This window comes from Rattus norvegicus, chromosome 3 (assembly GCF_021556685.1).
Source record: "Rattus norvegicus strain SHRSP/BbbUtx chromosome 3, alternate assembly SHRSP_T2T, whole genome shotgun sequence".
Lineage (NCBI taxonomy): Eukaryota > Metazoa > Chordata > Mammalia > Rodentia > Muridae > Rattus > Rattus norvegicus.
The window spans coordinates 46,562,766-46,589,522 of NC_141536.1; the positions used below are offsets into that span (position 1 = coordinate 46,562,766).

A 26,757-nucleotide genomic window follows, 5' to 3' on the forward strand; every position below is an offset into this window, starting at 1 on the left:
TGCTTCTCACTTGAATATATATACTAATCAAAATGTTATAAACTTTTAAATTAGTAAATCCTCCATATAAGTTTTTACATCAATACCAATAAAACACTTAATGCTATATATTGGGTCACTATGAAAAAGAAATTTGATCTATTCTGATGACAATATAATTAAAGAATTATATCATAGATGACCTGTCTAGTTTTATATCACCTTGGCCAAGCTAAAGTCATTAGAGACGAGAAAAATGCCTCAATAAGATGAGGCTACAGGCAGGCCTATAGTGCATATTCTTAATTAGTGATTGATGTGGGCAGGCCCATACCACTGTGTGAGGTGCCATTCATGGGCTGGTGTCATATGAATGCAGGTTGAATAAGCCATGAGTAGTAAGCCAATAAACAGCACCCATCATGGCCTCTTTGTCTGCTCCTGCCTCCAGATTCCTACCCTGTTTGATTTCCTGTCTAGATTTCCTTCAATGAAGAACAGTAACTTTGAAGTATAAGTCAAATAAACTCTTTCCCCCTCAACTTGTTTTTGGTCATGGTATTTCATCATAGCAATGAGAATCCTAACTAAAGCAATAGTGACATTGAGTCAAAAAAAATTCCTAATCAGAAATATTGTTAATGAAAATGCTTGAATATGTCATTATTATAACATCTTCCATGAAGATAGGTGGGGTATTTATTTCCTTAATAAAATTTTACCTCATAGAAGAATATTTCCAAATTAAGATAATTTTCATAGTATATTGGCAGCAAACTGTTACTCTTCTATGGGACAAAAGATTCAACATTTGTTGCTTTCTATCTCTGTCTGAGAAACACTCTCACGAAGATTATATTTTTCCAGATTCTGTTTAAAAGAATATCAATAATGTAATTATTTTTACCCCAAACCCTTCCCAACCTTCTTTCATATGTTTCAAACCATTGAATTCACTTTCTGAAAAAAACTGAATATATTCCCTAACACACACTGTCTACCTTGTATGCTGTAGGCTCATGGAGGCTGTTGTATGTTCTAACCAGTGGCTTTTCATTCGTTTCAGCCAGTGTTCCTGTAGAAGGGAACATTTCCAAAGGCAGGCTGAAGAGAGCACATTTACAAGGCGGCCTGACTGAGGCAAATGGTTCCCTAAATAGCAGATTAATCATATGGACAACTTCGGTGTCTGTGTTAACTGTCATTAGGAAATGTCCTAGGGAAATTCTCTGGGTCATTAAATATACTTAAATCTTGACAAACTAGGATTAATCAAAACACAAATTAGCAACTCCCTGTGAAGTACTAATCCTCCAGCATGATTATCAAACGCATTATGCAAGTAATATATTAAATCTTAAGTCTCTGCCCTAGAGTACAGCTTTACAACTTGACAGCATTTTCCGAACTGCTGTTTTTATGTGGGCATTGAGATTTTGATAAATCTTTAGCAACCTGCGAGTCTACGAACCTTACATTTTATTTTGTTGTGGAAGCTAATCTCTTAGCATAATGTGTTTTGTAATCTCTAGGTCACCCCCTCTTACATCATTTCTACAGTTAGGCACTAAGAAATAGGAAACACACGCCTTTTATGTTTCCTTAGTGGATACATGTTGATTGCTACATTTTAACCACTGGTTATGATAAGTGAACCCTTAAGTAGGTTTAGCTCTACATATACACATCAATTACCCTAGTGTGAAGCTCCAATTGCTTTGACATCTACTTTTGTATTCTACCTCTATGTAGCTGATAAAAACAAGGAATCATTTAATATATGAGGCCGTCATTCCTTGTCAAACTGTTGGGGAAATTAGAGGATTGTGAATTCAGAAATGTGGAAACATTTATAAACACTGGGAAAATTCATTAATGTATTGCGTGTAACCTGCCAGCATTCAGTAAATAGTTTGTGTTACTTAAGATACAAAACCCTATCCTAGATACTTAGACGTGGCTAACAAAGCAGCAGGTCCTGAAGCAGTCTTGGCTCACCAATGATGACTTAAAAATAAAGAATGTGCTCTTCTCATATCCTCTTCCTTCCCTTTATACTCCAACTAGCACCACTGTTAGGACATTTCCTATTTTGAGGGACACTTAAACTTCAATATGACTCAATGAAGATAGGGTTAACAGTGTGGAATGAGGGTGATGTGTGGGCAGAAAGGAATCATTGTTTTATACTTACAAGCTCTCATGGCCCAGGCTCTGGAGTCTTTTGTTAATTCAGCAGAGTTTAGCTTACAAGGGGTGCCTCATGATTCCTGAGATGTGACCTCAAAAGGAATTCTTGAAACCATTAGAATTTCGGAGGGCTATAAGTAGGACTAGCAGCCTCAAGGGCACATTCTGAGTCTTCCCCTTTTATGCCTCCCCAACTAATTGAGAGAAATAGTAAAGGAAGGAATGAGAAGAGTGTAATTGTAGCCCCCTTTGCTGGTTATACTGCAAATAGTTTTTTTTTTGTTGTTGTTGTTATTTTTTTCTGAATGGATTGATTGTAGATGACCTAATCTTGCTCACATAGTAAGGGACAGAAAGAGCAATCTGCCAGGTAACAGGAGCAATGACACAAAATATAACCTTGCACTCAAAATACATTCTTGAATTTGAATCAAGTTTTATGGTCCTAGAAAGATTTCGCCTGTGCTATATTTCAGAACCAAATTTCTTCAACACTATGTGGAGTAACAGAATTTCAGTAGTCTCATTTTACAAACATAGATAAGATCCAACAATTAGAGGATTCTGTGGAAAAACTAAGATTCCAAACTTAGTCCAGAATTTACTGATTTTTGTTTAGTTGTCTTTCAGGTTGGACTTCTAAAGTTACTAGCAGTATTATAATGCATAAAGTATTTCCCGTTCACTTTTAGTAACCGATTTTGTAGATAATAAAAGGTCTCAAGTAGATGCTCTCTTCATTTTTCTACTCACAGGGATTGTGCTTTCCTCAGAAATATTCAGGTAGATGAAATACAATCATTATATTATTTTAAATATTTATAAATTTAAATATTTCTTCAGGTCTCCATCTGTGCCCAGAACTAAGGCTGTCCCACAGCCCTCTGGATCCAAATCCTACCTGGAGAGAGTTAGTCTTCCAGGAGTGCTCTCATTCCTAAATCCACAGGTGGGACTCCATTTTTGCTCTAATAATTGTCCAAAGAGGAGTGCACAGGACACAGGACAAAACAAGGTCAAAGGGATACAAGTTGGAAAGGAAGAAGTCAAAGTATCACTATTTGCAGATGACATGATAGCATACTAAAGTGACCCCAAAAATTTCACCAGAGAACTACTACAGTTGACAAACAACTTCAGCAAAGTGGCTGGATATAAAATTAACTCAAACCTATCAGTAGCCTTCTTCTATTCAAAGGATAAACAGACTGAGAAAGAAATTAGGGCAATGACACCCTTCACAATAGTCACAAATAATATAAAATACCTCAGTGTGACTCCAACCAAGCAAGTGAAAGATCTGTATGACAAGAAATTCAAGTCTCTGAAGAAAGAAATTAAAGAGGATCTCAGAAGATGGGAAGGTCTCTCATGCGCATGGACTGGCGGGATTAATATAGTAAAAATGGCCATCCAGCCAAAAGCACTCTACAGATTCAATGTAAACCTCATCAAAATTTCAACTCAATTCTTCATAGAGTTAGAAAGAGAAATTTGCAAATTTATTTGGAATAAAAAAACCAAACAAACCCAGGCTAGTGAAAACTATTTTCAACAATAAAAGAACTTCTGGGGTAATCACCATCCCTGACTTCAAGCTGTATTACAGAACTAATTGTGGTAAATACTGCACGGTATTGGTACAGAGACAGGCAGGTAGATCAATGAAATAGAATTGAAGACCCAGAAATGAATCTTCACTACACACCTATGGTCACTTGATCAAAGGAGCTAAAACCATCCAGTGGGAAAAAAGGACAGCATTTTCTGGTTTAACTGGAGGTCAGTATGTAGAAGAATGTAGATAAATCCTTTTTTATCTCCTTGTACAAAGCTCAAGTTCAAGTGGATCAAGGACTTCCACATAAAACCAGATGCACTGAAAGTAATAGAAGAGTAACTGGGGAAGAGTCTCAAATACACTGGCACAGGGAAAAATTGCCTGAACAGAACACCAATGGCTTATGCTCTAAGATCAAGAATTGATAAATGGAACCTCATAAAATTGCAAAGCTTCCTGTAAGGCAGAGGACACTGTCAATAGGACAAAATGGCAGCCATCTTATCGGTCTGAAAAGATCTTTACCAATCCTACATTTGATAGAGGGCTACTATCTAATATATACAAAGAACTCAAAATGTTAGACTCCAGAGAACCAAATAACCCTATTAAAAGTGGGGTACACACACGGTATGCACTCGCTGATAAGTGGATATTATCCTAAAATCTTGGATTACCTAAGATACAATTCACAGACCACATGAGGTTCAAGAAGGACAACCAATGTGCAGTTGCTTCAGTCCTTCTTAGAAGGGGAAACAAAAATATTCATAGAAGGAAATACAGAGACAAAGTTTGGAGTGGAGACTGAAGGAAAGGCCATCCAGAGATTCCCCACCTGGGGATCCAGCCCATATACATACAGCCACCAAACACAGACAATATTGCTGATGCCAAGAAGTGCATGCTGACAGGAGCCTGAGCATATTGCTGTCTCCTGAGAGGCTCTGCCAGAGCATGACAAATACAGAGGCGAATGCCCACAGCCAACCATTGAATTGAGAACGGGGTTCCCATTGGAGGAGTTAGAGAAAGCATTGAGGGAGCTTAAGGGGCTTGCAACCCTCTTAGAACAACAATACCAACCAACCAGAGCTCCCAGGGACTAAACTACCATCCAAAGAGTACACATGGACTGACCCATGGCTCCAGCTCCATATGTAACAGATGGCCTTGTTGGGCACCAATGGGAGGAGGAACCCTTGGTTCTGCCAAGGCTCGATGCCCCAGTATAGGGGAATGTCAGGGCCTGGAGGTGGGAAGGGGTGGGTGGATGGGTGGGGGAACACCCTCATAGAAGAAGGGGGAGGAGGAAGGGTTAGGGGGTTTATAAACAGGAAACCAAGAAAGGGGATAACTTTTGAAATGTAAATAAAAAATATCTAATTTGAAAAAAAGAGAAAAAAATGAGGTACAGAGCTAAACAAAGAATTCTCAGCTGAGGAATATCGAGTGGCCTAAAGAAATATTCAACACCCTTAGTCATCAGGAAATGCAAATCAGAACAATCCTGAGATTCCACCTCACACTAGTCAGAATGGCTAAGATCAAAAACACAGGTGACAGCAGATGCTGGCGATGATATGGAGAAAGAGGAATACTCCCCCATTGCTGATGGGATTGCAAGCTAGTACAACCACTCTGGAAATCAGTCTGGCAGTTCCTCAGAAAATTGGACATACTACCACCTGAGGTCCCAGCTATATCACTCCTGGGCATACACCCAAAAGATGTTCCAACGTATAATGAGGACACATGCTCTACTATGTTCATAGCAGCCTTATTTATAATAGCCAGAAGTTGGAAAGAACCCAGATGTTCTGCAACAGAGGAATGGATACAGAAAATATGGTACATTTACACAATGGAGTACTATTCAGCTATTAAAAACAATGACTTCATGAGATTCTTAGGCAAGTGGATGGAGCTAGAAAATATCATCCTGAGTGAGGTAACCCAGTTACAAAAGAACATATATAATATGTGCTCACTGATAAGTGGATATTAGCTCGAAAGCTCAGAATACCCAAGATACAATTCACAGACCATATGACGCTCAAGAAGAAAGAAGAGCAAAATGTGAATTCTTTAGTCTTTCTTAGAAGGGGAGATACAATACTCATGGGAGGCAATACAGGGACAAAGAGGAACAGAGACTGAAGGAAAGGCCATCCAGAAACTGCCCCACCTGGGATCCATCCCATATGCAGCCACCAAACCCAGTCACTATTGTTGATGCCAAGAAGTGCTTGCTGACAGGAGCCTGGTATAGGTGTCTCCTGAGAGGCTCTGCCAGAGGCTTACTGATACAGATGAGGATGCTTGTGGCTAACCATCAGACTAAGCAAGGGGACCCCAATGGAGGAGTTAGAGAAAGGACTCAACGAGATGAAGGGGTTTGCAACCCCATAAGAAGAACAACAATATCACTCAACAAGAACCCCCAGAGCTCCCAGGGACTAAACCACCAATCAGTCTACCTGGGGGGGACCCATGGCTCCAGGAGCATATGTAGCAGAGGGTGGCCTTGTCGGGCATCAATAGGAGAAGCACTTGTTCCTGTGAGGGCTTGATTTCCCCAGTGTAGGGGAATGCCAGGGTAGTGAAGTGGGAATGGGTGGGTGGGAGGAGAAGCATTGTCATAGAAACAGGGGGAGGGGGCACCAGAGAGGGGGTAACTGGGGATAACATTTGAAATGTAAATACATAGACTGTTCAATTAATAAATTCAAATATTATAAATATATAATACATTTGTAGGAAAAGTAAAACTTATACTGGCAGTTTTCAACTTATTGTAAAATAGTTTCGCAACAGAAATTTGTTATCTCGTAGAACAGATTCTGTCCCCATCAAATATATGACTATTACCTGGCATGCCAGCCTTTATAGGTACTGTTAGATCTCTGCATATTTCTGCTTCCACTAACCAAGGCAGAAGCCCATTGTGTATGTCCCTGCAGTTATTTCTTTCAAATTTATAAGATGTGGAACTATATAATTCAGTAATATAATACAAAAATAACCATGGCACAAAAGGGAGGGCAATTACCCCCTTTTTCCATTACGGGAATAAATGTGAATTATTTGGAAAACTTTGATAATGATAAGTCATTTAACAACTGCAATCAGATTGCTGAAGTAGATGTGGGCTCATATATTTGAAAAGCAGAAGTGTTATCATCCATAACCCGATCATAAATCATAAGAAAAAGAGAAATAAAAAAGTAATTGAAAAAATTAGCCACAAAAATCAGAAGTAATTGGAAATAAAGAGTCATATCTGATAACTTTCGGCTAAAGAAGGGGGTGATAAAACCCCCATTTTATGTCAAAACTCACAGGAAAATGCTTGTCTTCATATGAGTATCTATCGGTCACAAAAAAGGAAAAATTAAAAACTATGACAGAATTGAGACTAGGAAAACTATTAGCTTTCTATCCCCTTCCAGCAATAAGTGTGTTTATATTAAAACATCAAGAAAGGAAAACAAGAAAGGCAGCCTTAGGTGATGGTAGTGAGGAAGGACAGAAGGCAGGCAAAAACTCTGGATTCGGGAATGAGAGCAGAAAGAGTTGAGACTGCATCACGGATGAAGTTCACAGGCTGACCCCATTGTAGCAGGAAGATAAGAGCTGGAAATCTCCTCTGACAGATAATTGCATGCAAGGGACAGAACTGGAAATTTTGAATTTGCTTTGCATGTTGGACACAACATGCAAAGTATAACATAAAATGTAATTATTGGTAAATTACTTAAATCTGTTACCTTAGAGTTTGCAGTTTACCTTAATTTTACAAAAATTCAAAAAATGCAAGGTATCAGGCTGAAAAACAGATTTTATGCAGTTGATGCCATTTTCTTCCTAGTCACAAGCAAAATACGACACAACCAATGAAACAAAGTCACAAGATGTAATGGGAGCTTTTAGAAACAAAGAATGATCCTTTAACTGCATTAGAAATGTTGGTAAATCAGGGGCTGTTTAAGACAATAGCAAAAAAAAACTGTCAAAAATCCATTAAGTAAAATGAATGGGTTCAAAATAGGAGCAATTTATAGTCTATTTGGTAGATAAAACCCTGACATCTGTATTGTATGTAGAGTTTTTATAAAATAAAAAATATGAAAAATATAAATAGGCAATTCATAAGAGAATATCTTCAAACATACTGTATATTCAGCCAGAGAAATGTCATTTAAATGATCCTAAATGCACCTGTTAAACCAGAAGAGATGAGAATAAAACCTAACACTCACTGCTCCTGAAGGGTGGACAGGTAAGTATTAGCATTCTTCATTGCCAAACAATAGCTATTAATATTAAAATTACTCACAATCTGTAGCTCAGAAATCTCTCATCTGGAAATCTATTTATCAAGGTTAAAACCATCAACAAAAGATATAAGTATATTTGCTTCAGTGTCACTCAAGGCAGAATGAAATTAGAATAAGCATGTATGTGTATTCACAAATACACTTCACACAAATACAGAATAATTCAATGTTATGTCATAAAAACATAAGCTGTTTTACCATTTAGAATTATAGTATATAAAATGAACTATTATAAGAAATTACATAATTTCATTTTGTAAAGAGGACTTGGATGTATTTTCACAAGGTGTGCAGTGAGAAACATCAACGTAATGTTAAATTTATATAGTTAAGTATATGATGATATGTATAATATATATGGAAATATATTAGAATATTATCACATTTACAGCAGAAATGAGAAATATGTGCAAGGTTATACACATGAGTGATGGATAATGTGTGCATAAATTTCTGATTTGGAGAGAGAAGATAGCTATAGAGGAATTTTAATCCAGCAACATGGCTTCTCTAACGAGGGATCATATCCAAAAACCTCCTAGATCTGTGTGAGATCTGGCTGGAGTATAGACATGCTCAGTACACACATTTAATCCCTACGAATGAAGCTAGGGTTAGTTTGTAGAAGGAAGCAGCTATATTTGAAAATGATGTCTAATTGAGAGGCAAAGTGGTGAATCAGTGAGCTTTTGACAGAATGAGACAGAGGTAGGATATGTCCATCTCTCATAAAAAACAGCACAGACAAGAGAGGCTACCTAAGAGCTGTACGGTGAGAGATAAGCTAGACACAGGTGATAGTAACAGTATGTGTGTGGCAGTTTTACCTAGACAGTAAAATAGAATCAGGCTGCAGAGAGTACAAGCTTGACACAGGTCAAGTTAGAATGAGCCAGCGAATGAGAAGGAGCCAGAAGGTTAGAGCACATTGACAAAGTTAGTATGAGGCCAAGCAGAGCAATTTAGTGAGAAGCCAAGAGAAGCAGGATTGAGTCAGTCAGTTTGGAGAAAAGTTTGAGCCTGAACAGCTGAGTTGAACCAGCTGGCCAACATTCAGAAAGAACTAGAAAAGGTGAGCTTAATCAGAGGTAAGCCTCCAAAATGGCAATTACATCTGGTGAATAAAGGATACTTTTAAAGATAGCAAGGATCAGTGATGAAATAATAATCTTAATATCTCACTAAAACCCTTAAAATAATGTTGGAAGACCCTGCTGTTAAGGTCACAGTCCACCATATCCTGAGAAGTGCTCTGAGCTCAGTATGAAATGGAGGCTCTCTTTCTCAGTGGGGCTTCCTCGCCTCTGTCTGCTCTTGTCTGGAGAGTGTGTCTAAGCACAGGTGCCTGACCTTATCTAGAGGATGACCCTGCACAAAGCTTCCTGCAAGCTCTCCCTTGCTCAGCATGCAAGTTCTATTCACCCTTTCTGCCATATGATAGTTAGGTACTGTGTTAAGATTAATCAATTCTTCTCAGAGCTCAACTTCCTCTCTCCTGATGAGAACCTGTCCAGCAGGTTCCTGGAATTCCTCTTTATGTAAATGAAGTATTCCCAGGCCTTCGCCCTAGTCAATAACATATACCCACCTTGGAAATTCCTAACCACTACTACCTAAGATCTATATAGTCCTATGTAGCTATAGGTCTGTGTGGATAAAAGGAGCACTATTACAAAAGACAGCTTTAACTTGAAAATCTTTGGCAAGGTTGTATAAGTCTAGAAGAACAACATTGATTGCTTGATTGATTGACTCATTGATTCACTGATTCATTGATTCATTCTTCTCTCATATATTGTATCCCTAACTCAGTTTCCCCTCCCTCTATACCAGTATCACAGTTTCCCTTCTTACCCAGATCCACTCTTCTTACATTTGCCTTCAGGAAAGAGCAGGCATTTCAGAGATGTCAACTGAAATATTATAGGTAATAAGTTTGATGACCAAAATGCTGTATTTGGACAATATCTCTTATTGAAAAGATCCAAGGTAACTTTTAAATGCTTTTAAGCAGAAGGTTGTTAAAAAGTTAATAGGACTTTGAAGATTTGAGCTAGTTGTAACCTGAATGCCTTCTATTGTGGTTTACTTTTCTTAGTACTTAAAGGTGTTATGCCAGGTGCCAAGGGAGAGAGGAAATCACTATTTCCTCTCAGCTGTGATACCTCTGGCCCAACAATGACCCCCATGGCAAGATATCCCTAATAGTACGATAGTGGTACTTATATCTTAGCAATAAGAAATAACCACTTAATTGATCTTCAGGTGCACTCATTGAGAAAAAATCAGGCCTGGTTTAAAAAAACCTAGTCAACTACCTAGTGGCTTGTTAGTCCTTAGATGGCAGCCTACTATCATGACTGTACTAGCCAGCACAATTCCTAATTCACTTTAAAACCCATCCATCCATCTATCTATCTATCTATCTATCTATCTATCTATCTATCTATCTATCTATCTATCAATCCACACCAAGGATGCTTTTATTTGCATCAATCAGAGATCATCAGAGAAAACTGCAACTGGTTATAATGAAAGACTCAACTGATTTAGGGGAGCCCAGTACAGATGTACAGATACATAGACAACACTGTCCCTGAATCGAAGGCTTAGGGAACATCATGTGAAAGGGAGCAGAAAAGCTGTATGAGCAGAAGACTGAAAGTCTTTGGGAAGATCCTGACTCCTAGAAATGATAGGGAGGCTACATTCACAATGCCTCAACAATATGGCCGCCTAAACAATCCTGGAACAATGACAACATGAACAGATACGCTGTTGTGGATGGGGCAAATCTCACAGAGTCCAACCCATAGAAAAGAACTAATGGCTGCTGAGAAAGGAAGAAATATGTTTTTAACTGCCCCTTAATTAGTATCCAATACCTACACTAAGTGGTCAGCCCTGAAATTATATACATAGAAGCAACACTAAATGGACTCACACTGTTTATTTATACATACATACATACATACATACATACATACATGTGTGTGCATATATAACAATAAAAATGAAAAAAGAAACTATTAGTTTTGATCAGTGATAGAAGAATGGGAGGGGTTAGAAAGAGAAAAGGATTTTAATTAAATATTTTTTTAAAACTTGTGGGAATGCACATGTTATGTGTGCTTCATACATATGAGCAAATGAGCATGCAAAAGGCCAAAGTAGGGTGTCCAGTAGCCTCTCCATCACTGTCTTAATTCCTTCAAGTCTTTTCACCTGGCTCTCTGGCTAGTGATTTCCTGGGATCCACCTGTCTCTACTCCTCAACATCGAGGTGACAGACACACACACACACACACACACACACACACTGATGCCTGGTTTTTCACACTGGTGCCAGGGATTCAGAATCAGGCCCTCATGTTTGCACAGTAAGTACACATGTACACTGAACCATTTTTAAACAAATTTTTATACCCTGGAAATTTACAGTGATTCTATAACTTCTATTTGAAAAAAAAGGGGTTGAATCTTAGGGTTTCTTTTGTTGCAGTGATTTGAAAAGTCATTCCTCCAAAGTAGTATATGTCTAGTATCAAATCTATAATCTATGGGAGCCAATATACTTAATAAAATATTGCTAAAATATTTATAGATTTCAATTCTGTATGGTAAGGCAGATAGGAACCAGAGGGAAGGTAACTAAGAAACACATTGCAATTAATCCCCTCGTCATGTAAGAAATAGGTCACAGAAAAGAAATGCAATCAGACACATGATGAAACCTAGCACGTGATTTTCTTTTCTTATTATTATCAAAAATTTAAAATATTAAAATATAATTCTGTCACTTCCCTCCCCTTTCCGCTCTACAGCCCCTCCCACGCCCCCCACTTTCTTTTCTCCAGCCTCACTATTATCTACATGCCCCACAGCCCCCCTTAATCCAAGAACGTCTCCATCTGTTTATGCCAGGACTAGCCCATATACTTTGCCCATTTACTGGTCCTGTTTGTGAAATACTAAACCAAATAGCCCGCCTTTCTGACGTAATATCCTCCCCAGTTCTTCAGATATGTAGTCAAAGAGACTCGATTCATTACGAGGCTGGGTTGATCATCAGTTCGAATGCTATCTATAGAGACCTATTAGGAGTGGCCCCTAGATGTGGAGAATAGAATTCTGGTGTACACTAAAGCCTCTGTCTTGGAAAATACCACCGAGACGTCTTTGTCTTTGCATTTGCATGCTTTGGTTTGCAGAAAAGAAACAGAAGACAGAGAGAGATTTCTGTGTTCAATTAAAATAACCACATTGAGATGGAGTTCTGTGGCTCTTCTTCTCCTGTGGCAGCTGTTCCTAAAAATGGATACATTTGCTTTTCTTCCATGAGCGGTGTAAAGCATCCCTATTTGTGAAGACTACCGGTAGAAAGGGCAAGATGAATACAACAAAGATAAAAGTGTCTTAGCATAGTACCAAACTCCACCAGCTGAAGTGAAGCGCTTCTTGGGAAAACACCCATCAGATTGTCTCAAAGCATAAAATTCTGGTGGGGGGGTAGTAGGGTGGTAGGGTGGTAGGGTGGTGGGGTGGTGGGGTTGTAGGTAAGGAGTTACACTTCTTACTAGTAGGGTCACGATAGCAACTAAAATATACTTTGAGGCATATCTATCATGAAAGATGTAATTATTCTGCACGTTTACTGTCAACGTATTCACATAAATAGCAATATGTCTACAACTAGGGAAGTATGTATCTGAAATTTCTGTACTATCACTTTCCTATCCTTATGTAATAACATGGTTTGGATGAATTGTTTCTGCTTATTTTCATCCCCGAATTGGTAAAGAATAAAGCCTAACGTATTAGGTAGAACATGTACCTGTTGGTTAATAACAATTCCCAGCGCACTGATTTGCTTTTCATGGGAGAGAGTTTCAGATATCCCTCCCACCCTCCCCTCTGTGACACTGAGGATGATCTGAGTTCATTAAGATAGAGAAACGCTGTGTCTTTCTAGTATTTATCTATAATAATATTTCCAAATACTATTTTATTACTGAGCTTCCACGAACTCTGTGTAGGGAGTAGTGAGTGAAGGAAGCCCCAGCGAATGGTTTCGTGAGTGAGTGTGAGATGCTGACACAGGACCAGACCAATAGAGGAAATGGTAAAGCTTACTCCTTCCCCAGAGTGATGTTCAGAGAGAAGTGGCAGGCTTCCCTCTTGGTCCCTGTGGCTGCTGATAGTGTGTGCAGAAAATGTCCACCATAACTCTGTCTACCTGCTGATGTTACAGCCTGAAGATTGCCCGTCTGAAGAGGCTGTTCCTAGTGAAGTTAGCTGAGCCTATCCTTTGATTCAGCTATATACCACAAATAAACCCTGCTTCTTTGTTTTCCTGTATCTAACCCTGTCTCCTTGTTCAGCTATGAACAATAACCCTGCCTTTCTGTTCAACTCTCCATAACACGCTGAGCCTCAGGGTGCTGTGGCTTCTCCAGCCGAGAGCCATCAGATCCCAGCTTTCAGGGTTTTACACTTGTCTTTCCTGTATTCTCTAGGCACCCCAGTCGTGTTCCAGTCTTTGGAGGCTGTGCAGCAGTTCTGTTTTTCTGCTTCCCCTTTTCTTTTTTATTGGCTTAACCTGTATTGACAAAAGAACAGGAAGCTGAATTGGGTTTGAATGACTCTGCCTCTTGCTAACTTACCAAAGAAAGTGTTTTATAGCATGTCATTCCCTTCTGCATCAGGAACTACACTCAAGGGTCCTGTTCAAACAGGGTCATTATTCTGAGGAGTTGGAAAAACAAATGAAGACATCATTTTTCCTCTCTATTGCTGTCAGAGGAACATTAGTACGACATGGAGAAACTGAAGCTCAGGATGTATTCGTTGCCTCAGTGATGTGTCTGCAGTAGCCGTTGATCTGTTTAAAGCCCTAGGGCAAGCTGTCACTTCTTCCCTTGGGTCAAAAACTGCTAAATAAGCTGGGTGTGGTGGCACACATGTCTTGAATGCCAGCACTCAGGAGGTAGGAACAGATAGATCACTGAATTTAAGGCCAGTCTTGTCTATATAAATAATATCAGGACAGCTAAGGCTACATGGGGTCAGGGTGGGAGCAGGGAGGACTCACTGCATTGTGGTAGGTCTGTATTAACATCTGATGATGTAGATCAGCTGTAGATAAGTCATTCTTGCATGATAGGTAGCTGCCGTCATTTTTAAAGATGACGGAGTGACTTGTCACCTAAAGACACCAGATGCCCGCTTTATGCTCTTTATTGGTCATGTCAGGGAGCTTCAGATGTTTCTGTTATTATTATTATTAATTATTAATATTATTAATAATATTATTAATATTATTATTGTTTCTCTATGGTGGTATTTTAAAGAGGTTTTGAGTAAGTAGCACAGGATGGGCAGAGGAACTTAACCTTTTTAAAAGTATATGTTGCCTAAGAGACTGCTATGGAAAGAGATGAAGAGGGACAAACTTGTCTACTGATATGCTTCTCAGTGTAAGTTTATAATCTACCCTTTTTGTAGAGATAGGAAAACTGCAGATTGATTAATCACCACGTAGATGAAATTATTATCTTTAAAATATTTGTTACATTTATGTGTGTGTATGTATGTATGTGTGTGTGTGTGTTTGTGTGTGTGCATGTGTGCACCTTATAGGACACCTGTGGAAGTCAGAGGACAAGTTCTATGAGTTGCTTTGCTCCTTCCACCACATGGGTCACATGTATAGAGCCAGTGTGTCATAGGTGTTCATCAGGCTTGGAAGCCAATGCTTTTACCCACAAAGCTGTCTCACCAATTATAAAATATCATCTTTAGTGCAGTTTGTAATGTTATGTATAAAGCTCAACTCCCAAATGATAACCAAATGATAATCCTATTTATTTGTAGGAAACAAGAAGATTTCACCAGTCCTATGGTCCATTATCATGTGTAGGCAAGCATTTGCCAAACTGGATGACCCCTTTTAAATGGATAGGTCAGATATGCAGACACTGTTTTAAATGTATTTGTTATGGTTCTGTGTCATCGATCAACCAAATGTTCTTCATTGACTGTGATTACAAATAAAAGGATTTTAGAAGAGGTAAGAGGTTAAAAGTGCAGATCTGAAGTGTGGATACACTATTTTTTAAGTTTTTCTTTTATGTCAGTGACAGTATTTACTGTAAGGATTGTTTTTACTTGACTTCTGTAATGAGTACAAGTTCCCACTATTGCACTTCACTGTGATCTGTCAAAAAATATGATCTGAAGAGCAAAGTCTGTCCCATGTGAAATTGTTTAAATAATGGCACATAATGATGGTTTTATCTCTCTCTCTCTCTCTCTCTCTCTCTCTTCTCTCTCTCTCTCTCTCTCTCTCTCTCTCTCTCTCTCTCTCTCTCTCTCTCTCTCTCTCTCTGTGTGTGTGTGTGTGTGTGTGTGAGAGAGAGAGAGAGAGAGAGAGAGAGAGAGAGAGAGAGAGAGAGAGAGAGAATGTGTGCAGGAATGAATACACATGTGTGGAGACCAGAGGTTAAACACGTAGGTCAGCCTGCAGCCCTTGCTCACTTGGTTTACTGAAGCAGGGTTCTCTAATTGGCCTCGGATGATCTTATTAGGCTGAGTGAGCTGGCAGGAAAGTCTACCTGTGGTGGAGTCATAAGGAGGAAGCACTACTTTTGATTTCCTTTTCTTTTTCTCTTTTGAATGTGTTATGGGCATTGAACTCAGGTCTTCATGTTTTTGAGACCGACTGATTGACCTTCCTGATCCCCCAGTGGGATGTGCCATGAGTACAATTTGATGATGAACACAGAGATCATTTCAATACTAGTTCTAGAGGCTACTCTGCTAGGTCATTGGAAAACTAGAAGAGGTATGAAAAATAAGGAACATACATCTTTGGTTAAACTATCCCTTAGGAATAGCACTAGTCCCAGCTGAGTGGTGGCACACACCTTTAATCCTAGCACTCCAGAGGCAGAGGCAGGCGGATGGCTAAGTTTGAGGCCAGCCTGCTCTACAGGACAGCCAGGGCTACAGAGAGAAACCCTGTCTTGAAGAACCAAACAAATAAAAAGAAATAAAGCAGCAGTCCCAAGAAATAGGATCTCTATCCTTTGTTAAACAGTCTATCATTTATCAGCCTTTGTTCTACTTTGTCTTTATATGACACATCTTTTAAGAAGTGTGCTATGTCACACAGAGTATCATTGTGTTTGGAAAAATGTTTACCCTTTGAGGCTGACTCTTCATTGAAACATTCAAAATCTCTGCTTGTACGTCTCTGTTCTTCTATCCCCACCCTCTTCACCATTTACCTAGAGTGTAGTTAATGTGGGAGCTTAGACCATACAGTACAGTGCTGGTAAGTTTTCTCCCTTATTCCAGAAAGCCATCTTATTGGGAGATTAGCTCAAAGATACTTGTGTCTGCAGATCTCTGGAAAAAACAGGAAGGTTACACACACAGGATTGTCTTTGCAATGGGAAAGGTGAATAATCTGATCTTCCATGAGGAAGTTGAGAATGGCAAGTCATTATTAGCTTTGTGCTCTGCATTATCTGCTGGGCCAGGCCACGTCAAACATCTACAAACAAGACCAGAGATGACTAGTAATCTAAATGACCCCAATAACCAGAGGTTCCCCCAAGCTCAGATAACCAGGACCACAGGTGACCACAGCCCAAATGAGGTCTATGCTATCTGTATAACTGGGACCAGGCCAGACCCTTAGACTCTTAAGCTAGAGCAGGTAGCATATCTGTAGAACTTATCCTCTGGAAGAAGTGATATGTATCATGAATTGAGTTTCAATGTAATTACACTGCTTCTTCATACACCAGGGAATTTATTGTACCAGATTGTTTTGTCAAATTATACTGGGCTTAAGTCAAATTATACTGGAATAAACCTCCTGTTATTAGATTCCTTGAAGTCTGATACAGGTTGATGAAGTCAATCTGCACCTGGTTTCCATTCTTCTCTTTGCTGGACTTGCTTCCCTGCCTGACTACATCCTCACCCCCACTTTCCCCTACCTGTGTTCAAAGTGATTTTATCTGTTCACCTTTCTGGAGAATTGGTTTCTTATCTTGCTATTAGTCCAGATACTTTCTATACTCATCTCTCAAAATTTTCTTTGTTAAGCAAGCCTAACAAAAATACACTTATCTTTATCCATCCTGCCCACCCTAAAAATCAACTAGCTAAAAATGTGCGTGAATGGATTAAATCAGTGTGTGTGTGATCTTGGTCTCCTGAGTGTGTTTCCTAGAATTGTGTTCTCTACAATGAACAATTCTAAAATCCATGCAGTAGATGGGCATCTGAACAACATTCAGTGCAAGATGTTTGATAGGGAAGGCTCAGATGCCTAGGCAGCAGACAGATTATGAAGCTTATATTACAGTTCAACACAGGTGCCTTTACAGTGCAGGTTCCTTTGCAATGTTTATAAGTGATAAGCTTATAACTACAGAAAGATTAAGTGACTTGCACAAGAATGGTGGCAGGCTGTGAATAAATGCCTAGGTCTTCTGATTTTTTTCCTGTTTTCCAGCCATTAGTCGGCTGTTGTGGTAGCAGGAATTTTAGGGAAAGCAAAAATCCTCCACTAAATATACATAATTTTCCATGCTAATATCAAAATTATAGACTTTACTTCCTGTTGTGATAACAGACAATTGGACCAATGGGGCTCTTCTTGATTCAAGCCTCGCTCTCAGGTGTGATCAGGTGTGTTACTGGGTTCTCAGACTTACACAGGAAACAATTTTCACTTATTCATATATTATTCTTTGGTAGCATTCACACTAAAATAATGTTGGCTAACCAGAAAGTTTAGACTGGATCAAGAGATGGCTTTGACTTGGGGACGTTTCCTTGAAATACTATCAGCAACATGAGAAAACATCTTATTGCTAACTGGTCCAGTTTTTGTATGCAGAGGGAAAATATTTTCAGAAATCAATCTGCGCACATGCTTGAGACAATTGTGCAGTCCCCAAGGTGAAGGCAGACTCTGAAGAACACATCCCTTCCACTACCTTCTTTTGATTGATCCTTTCCTTCTGTACTCTGGGCTATTTTGACTCAAATGAAAGGGAATCCATAATTGCTCTCTGTTCTTGAATATTCTGGCAATGATGTTTATGAAAAGTAAAAAAAAATAAAAGATAAAAGGACTAAGGAATATGGCCCCATTTTTTTAGGTCAATTATTTCCTGTTTTGGTAGTCTGCTAAGCAATCAAATGTTTAGATAACGAACTAATTTTGGGTGAATTAACTGTGTGTTTGGAAACTTTACTTCATTTGAAAATGACTGAACAGTAAAGGAATGACCTGAAATGTCTCATGAGAAATTATATTTAAGTTTATACTTAAATGAAATAATATGGAATGTTGATGTAAATACAACAGTTCGATGTAGTTTTATGTATCACAGTACACAAACTAGGTAACTTTCAACTGTTATTAAATTATAATTTTACCAACAGTAATTTGACAAGACACAAGAATCTTTAACACTGTGGTTTTGGAGGTTAAAAAAAAGAAGACTTTTTTTTTTAACCTCTCAACAGTCTAATATATAGTTGCTTTCCGCTAATCAACTTTGTTTTTACACATCATGCTTAGCAAGCAAACATCTTCTATGTGCTGTCCCAAGTTATCTTGCACTGTTTCTTTTTTCGTTTCTTTTCTTTTTTCTTTTACTCACTTTGCAGTCACAAAATGAAAATGTAGACACCATGTACAAACAAGAAGTTCGTGCAAAGTCAAGTTTTCAAAACCACATGCAAGTCTCAGCGGCACATGGCTTAGAGCTTACACGCTCCAGGATCATGTAATACTGGCATGCAGATGATAGAAGAGAAAGCACCTACGTCATGGAAAGAGGATGATGAAAGAGAATGAATTTTCTTTATGACAATTATCTAATGCAAACCGTATACCCATAACCTCTACCAGCATGGGAATGGGGGCAGAGAGGTAAATTTTTGTGGGGAGTAGAAATCTGTACAGAAACATTATTATTGGAGGTCAAGTTGTTACTAAGATGGAGATTTCTCTGTTCTATACTTGGCCTCGTCCATGTTATCTTCCCCAGCTTCTTGATTTGTATCTCCTCTGCTATATCATGCAAAAAAGGATCATCTCTAACACTGGAAATCACTTAGCAAGCTCTAACCCTAACAGATAACAAGGGTATTCTCCACAGTTTACACGAGAATTAAATTGGACATAAATACCTCCTGTTCTTACCGGTGGGTGTTGTGATTCCAAGTGTTAGGGTGTGAAGCAGACAGGAAAGAGATAAATCCTTCATAAGTACATTGTAAATAGGCAAAGGGGCATATCAACCATATTTATAGGTAATAGAGGCAAACAATGATAGGTAAATAGCTGTCACAAAATATTTTATCACAAAAGATGGTCATAGATCTAGATTTTACGGAGGAGGGAGTTAAAATAGATGACTGCTTTACGACTGTTATTGAAATACTCTGGCAGTATGAAACAATGAAACTGAGTGACACCTTTTTTAATTACAAGTTCTTGACACTGCTTAAGCCAGCCCAGCACTAGAAATTCCCCAGTGGTTTTGAATGCTGGTATCTTCATTAAACAATCACAATAACAGTTTATAAAAGCAGCCAATAAATAGGTTGTTCCTTCTTGCAGGATGAAAATCATCTCATAGGAGATAATTTATTGAGTGGCTGTTTCACCATGAACCTGACAAATGGAAAGATCAGCTCATGGACTTGAACTACGTTTTAGGCTAGAATGTGCTCGCTCGTTTATTTCTTTAAATTAAAATTTTTATGATAATATGATTTTATTTCTCAATCAAATAAATCACATGCAGCTATGATGAAAAATTTCTCTATATAAGCATGCCTTTGAGTTGGCAGTGATTGCTCTGTGACCTTCACCATGATTTCTAAGTTTGATCCATTGTCAAACTTTTTGTTAGAACAACTCTGGTCAAAGGGAAAATGGCAATCTAAACTATACACATACACTCCCACAAAAATGACATTATGTAATGGATAGAATTATTAAATATGAATGATGTGCTATTAGAAGAATTTTCAGAACAGAGGAGTGCCATGAGGATCCACCATAGTTCTGTCTTTTCCTTTAGGTCTACAATATGTGGTGGGGTTGGGCTTTGCCATATAATTTATCTGTCGCACTGGGTCTCCAAAGGCAAAAAGCAGGGAAAAGAATGGGAACCACCCTCTTAATCCTAAAATGACATTTTCAGAACCATCAATCTTAACTATGCTGACTTTTGTGCAGTGTTTCAGGAGGTATTTGTAAAACGTGTTCTTGGTTTTTAAAATATCAACTTGTTTGTTCTCCCTCTTGAGCAGAAAGAGTTTAAACCAAGGATACTGAAATCGAATGTAATTAATTGTAAAGGGAAGCACAAAACTTCCTATTGGAAAAATGCTTTCTGACATATTTAAAGTCTCTGATCTTTCCTACAAGTATTCAAGATGTCCTACTTCAAAAAAGAAATGCCAATCTTGGATCTCTGCTTAGGGCCATCGGAATTGTCACAGCTCATTTTACAAATCAAATTTCACATGGATTCAGATACTTTGTTGTTGATATTTGTTTGTTTGTTTGTTTCTAACCAGGCCATACCATGAAAGCCTGAGTTTTAGCTAAGACAATGTGTCCTTTAATTGGAGGTGGGAAGTCTATGACACATAGTTATATCAGTTTGCATCATGTTATAATGCCTTTGCCACACAGTATAACTAGATATAGCACCATGCAATGCCATGAATTGAGAATGAGACACTATCTCCAGGGGGAGAAAATAAACATCCAAGAGAAGGAAACAGAAGCACAGGGCTCAAAGCTGGTGAGACTGGCCTTTCATTTTGCTACAGCTGTAACGCCTGCGGGAGACTGTTTTGGGAAACAGAAATACATACCATGTTCATGTCAATGCCGTTAGTGTACGTCCATGCGTGCTGGAAATACTCCTCAAGCCGTTGCCTCAGAGGGTTGGGGATTTGGTGGAAGCGAATGAACTCTTTCACTCTCAGCATCTGCATGTGGTACCTGGCGGTTCCCGAGTACAGTCTTTGAATAATTGCAGAAACATTCCCAAAAATGCTCGCATACATTAGAGCTGGATTGGATAAAAAACAAAGTTATGGGGAAACACTGCGCTCGGGCACAGAATGTTTTCTCAGAATATCAAATGTGCTGATTTTAATTATTTATCCAAGTATGTCAGTTTACCCCTGGACCTTGGTTACACTAATCCTTCTTTACATTTTTTAATAGTAAAGAGATGTAAAGTATCCAAAACCATCCTGATCTAAAGTAAAACTAATATTTCTTTGTGGGCTACACATGCAACGAAGAATGCTAACTGGACGTTCAAGACATTTGTGAGAACCCGTCTTCCTATTTGTGATGAGCCGAGACATAGTCAACATTACCATATCCTTCTGAAAAAAATTTCATAAGGCAAAAATATCTGTTAGGGGTCTTAAAACCACTTTTCAAAGTAATATAGACTTACCAAGCTTTGGCAGGTGACTAAACAATGGCACCGTTGGTCAATGACTTTAGTGCAAGAATCACATACATGACCCTGAACTTTTTATTTGGTAACCTAAGAGCATTATCCTGAGATGAGAAATATTCTATGTGTAGGGCAATTCCAATTAAACAAATATATATGTATATATGTATATACATAAGCAAATTATATGTATATATGTATTAGGTTTCCATATAGCTATCTCTCTTCTTGCCTGGTATTATTATAAGATATAGAGAAATGAAATTGAAACGGACCAGGAAGCTTTCCCCTGCTGGCTAGCTTTCAAAATATTTGAAAATGATATACAGAGCTAGGGAGAAAAATTATCAACAACCTTACGCAGCTGTGAACTCATAGAGCTAAAAATAATGATCAGCCTGGAAAAATATGCCCGTGGGTGCAGTAGTAACCGAACGGTAACCAATTTACAGTCAGCTCCACAGGAGGAAACTCAAGCCTAGTACCATAAATATGGCCAAGAACACATCTCTGGGAAGGTCGTACGCTCCAAGCTAAACCTACCACCATTACTTTACTAAATGAGCATAATATCAATTTGCTCTTTGTATTTGTATCTCTTACCCATATATTAGTGAAACCCTTAGACCTTATCAGAGGTGGGTTTTAGTGAAGTGGACAGAAAACACAGATGCTCCCACTGGGTCAAAGTGCCCAGAGTCAGTGTACTAGGTGTACTTAGCCACACATGGGACATCTACAGTATACTTTACTCTCCGTTCAAGGCTCAGGGAGCATCATGGAAGAGGAAGTCAAAATTTTAAGAGAGTCAGAGTCAGGGAAGACCAGAGCAAAACTGTCTTCTAGATGTAACAACGCCATACTCTTACAGGGGCTATAGTGACCTACACAAGAACAAACCAGGCAACATTCCAGCATGAAGGAGCAAAGGGCTCCTAACAGTGGGCAGTTTTGCAGAGAGGGAAAGTCAGTTTTCTTTAATGTCATGTATCCTTGTAGAGCAACCATACTCTGGAGAATAACTCCATACCCATGGGTAGCACAAATAGGACTTGGTGGGTTATAAAAAAAAAAGAGTGGGTAATAACATGAAGTTGGAAGGAGAGGTGAAAAGAGGTGTGGGAGGAGTGATGGGAACACGATTAAACTACACTTCATGCATGAATGAAGTGATCAAATTGATAATATGCTATAATAAAAATTTAAAAGTTAAAATTTTAATTAGACTTGAAATACTATTTATGAAAACAAGGACTCATTTCTACCACAGTCTGGAATCTAATATTGTCAGAGTAAAACTGTATTGCAAATTTTTAATACTTTGGAGGTCTCAAGTAATTGACTAAATTTCATATGGAACATAGAGTTTTCTTAGAGCGTTGATTTGCATGTAATTCTTAATTGATTTAATTACTTTGATCTCATAGTTATTCACACATATATATTCATACATATATCTGACTTAGAAAAAAATGTATATTGCTTCACTTTTTCCAAGAAAGTTATAACACATTTTTGCACATCTATGGGGAGAAAGCGCTATGATATCTATTTACATTCAGCATTTGGAATATCCTCATTAATATTTCTTGGGATAACCTTTTAAAAATGTGTGTGAGGTTTTTGCCTCACACACATATATGTGCAACACGCATATGCTTGGTGTCCACAGAGGCCAACGTGGGGATTAGATGCCCTGGGACTGAAGTTCTAGATGGTTATGAGCCACTGTTTGTATATTCAGTGAGAACTGAACTGAATCTAGACCTTTTGTGAGAGTAGCCAGTTCTCCTGCCTTTGAGCTACATTTTTATTTAAAATAAATCTTTCATAATCTTATTGTTTTCCTTTTGTGTTTGCGGTTCTAATAACTCTAACACGGAAACTGTGCATTTCGCATAGAAAAATTGCGTGATGTATGTGCTGCTTATGAATCTTTGAGAATCCGATTAAGAACTTTGATGTGACAATGCAAATTTCAGCCTCTGGGGCCACACTACACTAAGCAGTGGTGAAACATTAAAAGCAGTAACACACTGTGAACTATGGGATTTAACTATGTTCATCCAACACGTTTTTCTTTTCCTTGGAAGGCGTTTCCTGGACAATCCTTTAAAAATTACTCACTCATTAAAAAAGCAGATGCCACCTGATTTAGCCTCTGCCACTCTAATATTTTTTGACCATTTGTTTTCCTTCCAGGATGATTTCCTTTGTATATCTTATCATGCTTAGTTGTAATGGTCTTTGTGTGCCAGAGATATCCAAAGAAGGGAATGTTTCTGAGAAAGATGTGATCACTTGTTAAAGTATGAGGAAAGGCAGGGATTAATTTCATGACAACTTGACTGGGGCAGAGTATTCAGATAACTTGATTATGAGCCACTCTGTCTGAGTCTGTAAGGGTGTGTCTGAAATTCACACTTGAACTAAGTAATGCAAATTCTCCTCTGTAGGTAATCATTATCCATCCAGTCTACCGAAGGTTTTAGTAGAATAGAAATTAGACTGCCCCATCTGGGCATCCATCCCTTATGCAGCCACCAAACCCAGTCACCATTGCTGATGCCAAGAAGGGCTTGCTGACAGAAGCTTGATATGGGCGTCTCCTAAGAGACTGCACCAGAGCTTTACTGATTCAGATGAGGATGCCTGCAGCATCAGACTGAGCATGGGGACCCCAATGGGGGAGTTAGAGAAAAGACTGAAGGAGCTGAAGGGGCTTGCAACCTCATAGGAAAAACAACAATATCAACCCACCAGACCCCACCAGAGCTCCCAGGGACTAAACCACCAACTAATGACTACAAATGGAGAAAGCCATGACTTCAGCCACATATGTGGCAGAGGATGGCATTGTCTAGCATCAACAGGAGAAAAAGCCCTTGGTCCTGTGAAGGCTTGTTTCCCCAGTATAGGGGAACGCCGGGGCACGGAGGTTGGAATGGGTGGGTGGGAGTGGGAGCATCCTCATAGAAGCAGGGAAGGGGGAGGAGGAGTGGGAGAGGGGGGAAAAGGGATAACATTTGAAATGTAAATACATAAGACATCCAAGAAAAATAAAATTTAAAAAGGAGTATAAATACATAAAATATTCAAGAAAAAGAAAAAAAGAAATTGGAGCCAGCGAGAGTTCACTCTTTCTTACTGTCTGTGTAGAAGATTAATGTTCTCATGAGTTTGGAGTATAGTAACAAAGGATGAAATTATGTCTTAATTCTCCTGCAAAACTCTGTCCTTATCCTAGACACAAGGTCCATACCACTTCTTTTCCCTGAAGCTCATAATATGAGGAAGAGAGGCCAGGAATCAGTTCTTATTGGGGCCTTAATAGATATAGTAGTTTTATTTCCATTTCCCCATGAAATGTATAGAAATGCTACATCAGAACTAGGAACTGCAAACTGTCAAGATGGAAAAGCCTAGATTCTAAGTATGCAATTGGAAACCTGAATCAAAACTTAGAATTCCTCTTTGGTAAATTCTAAACTGCTGAATTTTAAAATCCTAAAGACTTGAGGTTTTGTTTTTTTCTGCCACCCTTTAAGGCAAAATATTCCTAGCTAAAGAGAATACATTATTATATTCTATATAACTCATTTAGTTTTTGCCCATTGATTGACATAGAATATCGTCTATTCTATATACCACTCTATAGACAAATGTATATTGCCAATTTAAACAAACAAAGGCATGAATAAACGAGACTAAATTTATGGATGGGATTTTCTCCAACCCAGCATCTCATTCAATCTTTGAAGCCTTCTACAGTGGAAAGTTTGACTTCATCAAAATTGTTTACATCAGGTTGAAGTATTATAGAAACGAAATAAACATACCCTCCTTCTGCCCATATGCACACATACTAATTGACTAATTGTTAATAAGGTATTAGCTTAAGTATTCTAATAGAACCTTTATAGTTTTTGCTTTCTGAAAACACTTTACTCCATGTGTTTTAAAAACAACGTAATGATGAAAATTTATTGGTACATGACTATCATATAACTAGATGTTTTAATTTAAGGGTACAGTTTATTTAGCTGTGACAAGTGTGCACATTCTGCAAGCACAGCTGAGCTGTTTCTAGCATCCCAGAACACACGATTGCATTACTCCATTGCCTATGTTCATTCAGATATGAAACTGGAACAGTGAGTTTCACCTGCCAGGGACCACCGCACACATTGCGCATGAGTAGGCCTTTGTGCAGCATAAGGCTGAGAATCACTGTGCCTATCAGTGATTTTTAAAAACTTTAAATCATAAGGATGTACCAGAGTTTGTTTACATCATTACTGATGGGGAAAAAAACCCCATTATTTTCCCACACATTGGCTGTTATACATAAACGTGTTATGAACATTTGTGTACAAACACTTGTGTGGGCACGTATTTTCTTTTGTGTCTTAAACACCTGGATGTGGAACTGCTTTGTGATATAGCTTATTTAACTTGGCAGGAAAAATTGTTTTCCAAAGTTGTCTTGTTTTATGTCCTCCCCAGCATACTATGGCAAGACCGTTTGTTCCATACCCTGCTGACATTTGGTATTGCCATTTTAAATTAACCAAGGTAGCATGGGCAGTGTGTCTCATCCATCTTTGATATGCATTTCACCAATGACTAATACAGCTTTTAAATGGACCTTTTTAACATTCAGGGTTTCTTTTTTTTTTTTTTTGTGCAGTGTTTGTTAAAATAGTTTGCTCATAAAAAAAAAAACCTCAATTATCTTTTTGGTGAAGATGTAAGAATTCTTAATATATTCTGGACAGAAGCCTTTTTCACATTTATTCATATTTATATCTTCTACATATTTTCTTCCAGTTTTTCACCTTTACTGTTTTTTTTTTTTGTTTTAAACATTGTCATTTGTTTTTTTTCTTTTTTCTTTTTTTTGAGAAAGCATCTTACAATATTGCCCTGGTTGACCTGAAAATTGCTGTGTAGGACAGGCTGACTTTCAACTCACACCTGTCTCTGCCTCCTAAGTGCTTGGCTTAAAGGAGTGAGGCATTGCACCCAGCTCAACAATGTCACTTAAAAATAAAGTAATTTTGATGAAATACAATTGATCAGTTTTTATTCTAAAGATTTTTTTTGTTTAGGCTATCATGTTATCCATAATGCAATTTACTTTGTGTTGTCAACCATAAAT

At 38.3% G+C, this 26,757-nt stretch overlaps 1 protein-coding gene across 1 annotated transcript in view; it reads right to left on the minus strand.

Annotated features, from left to right (window-relative positions):
- Window positions 1-26,757, minus strand: part of Kcnh7 (potassium voltage-gated channel subfamily H member 7) — a 479,251-nt gene that overhangs the window by 43,065 nt on the left and 409,429 nt on the right. Inside the window, 1 exon segment of the mRNA NM_131912.1 lies at window positions 20,995-21,194. Coding sequence (NP_571987.1) covers window positions 20,995-21,194 — 200 coding nt within the window.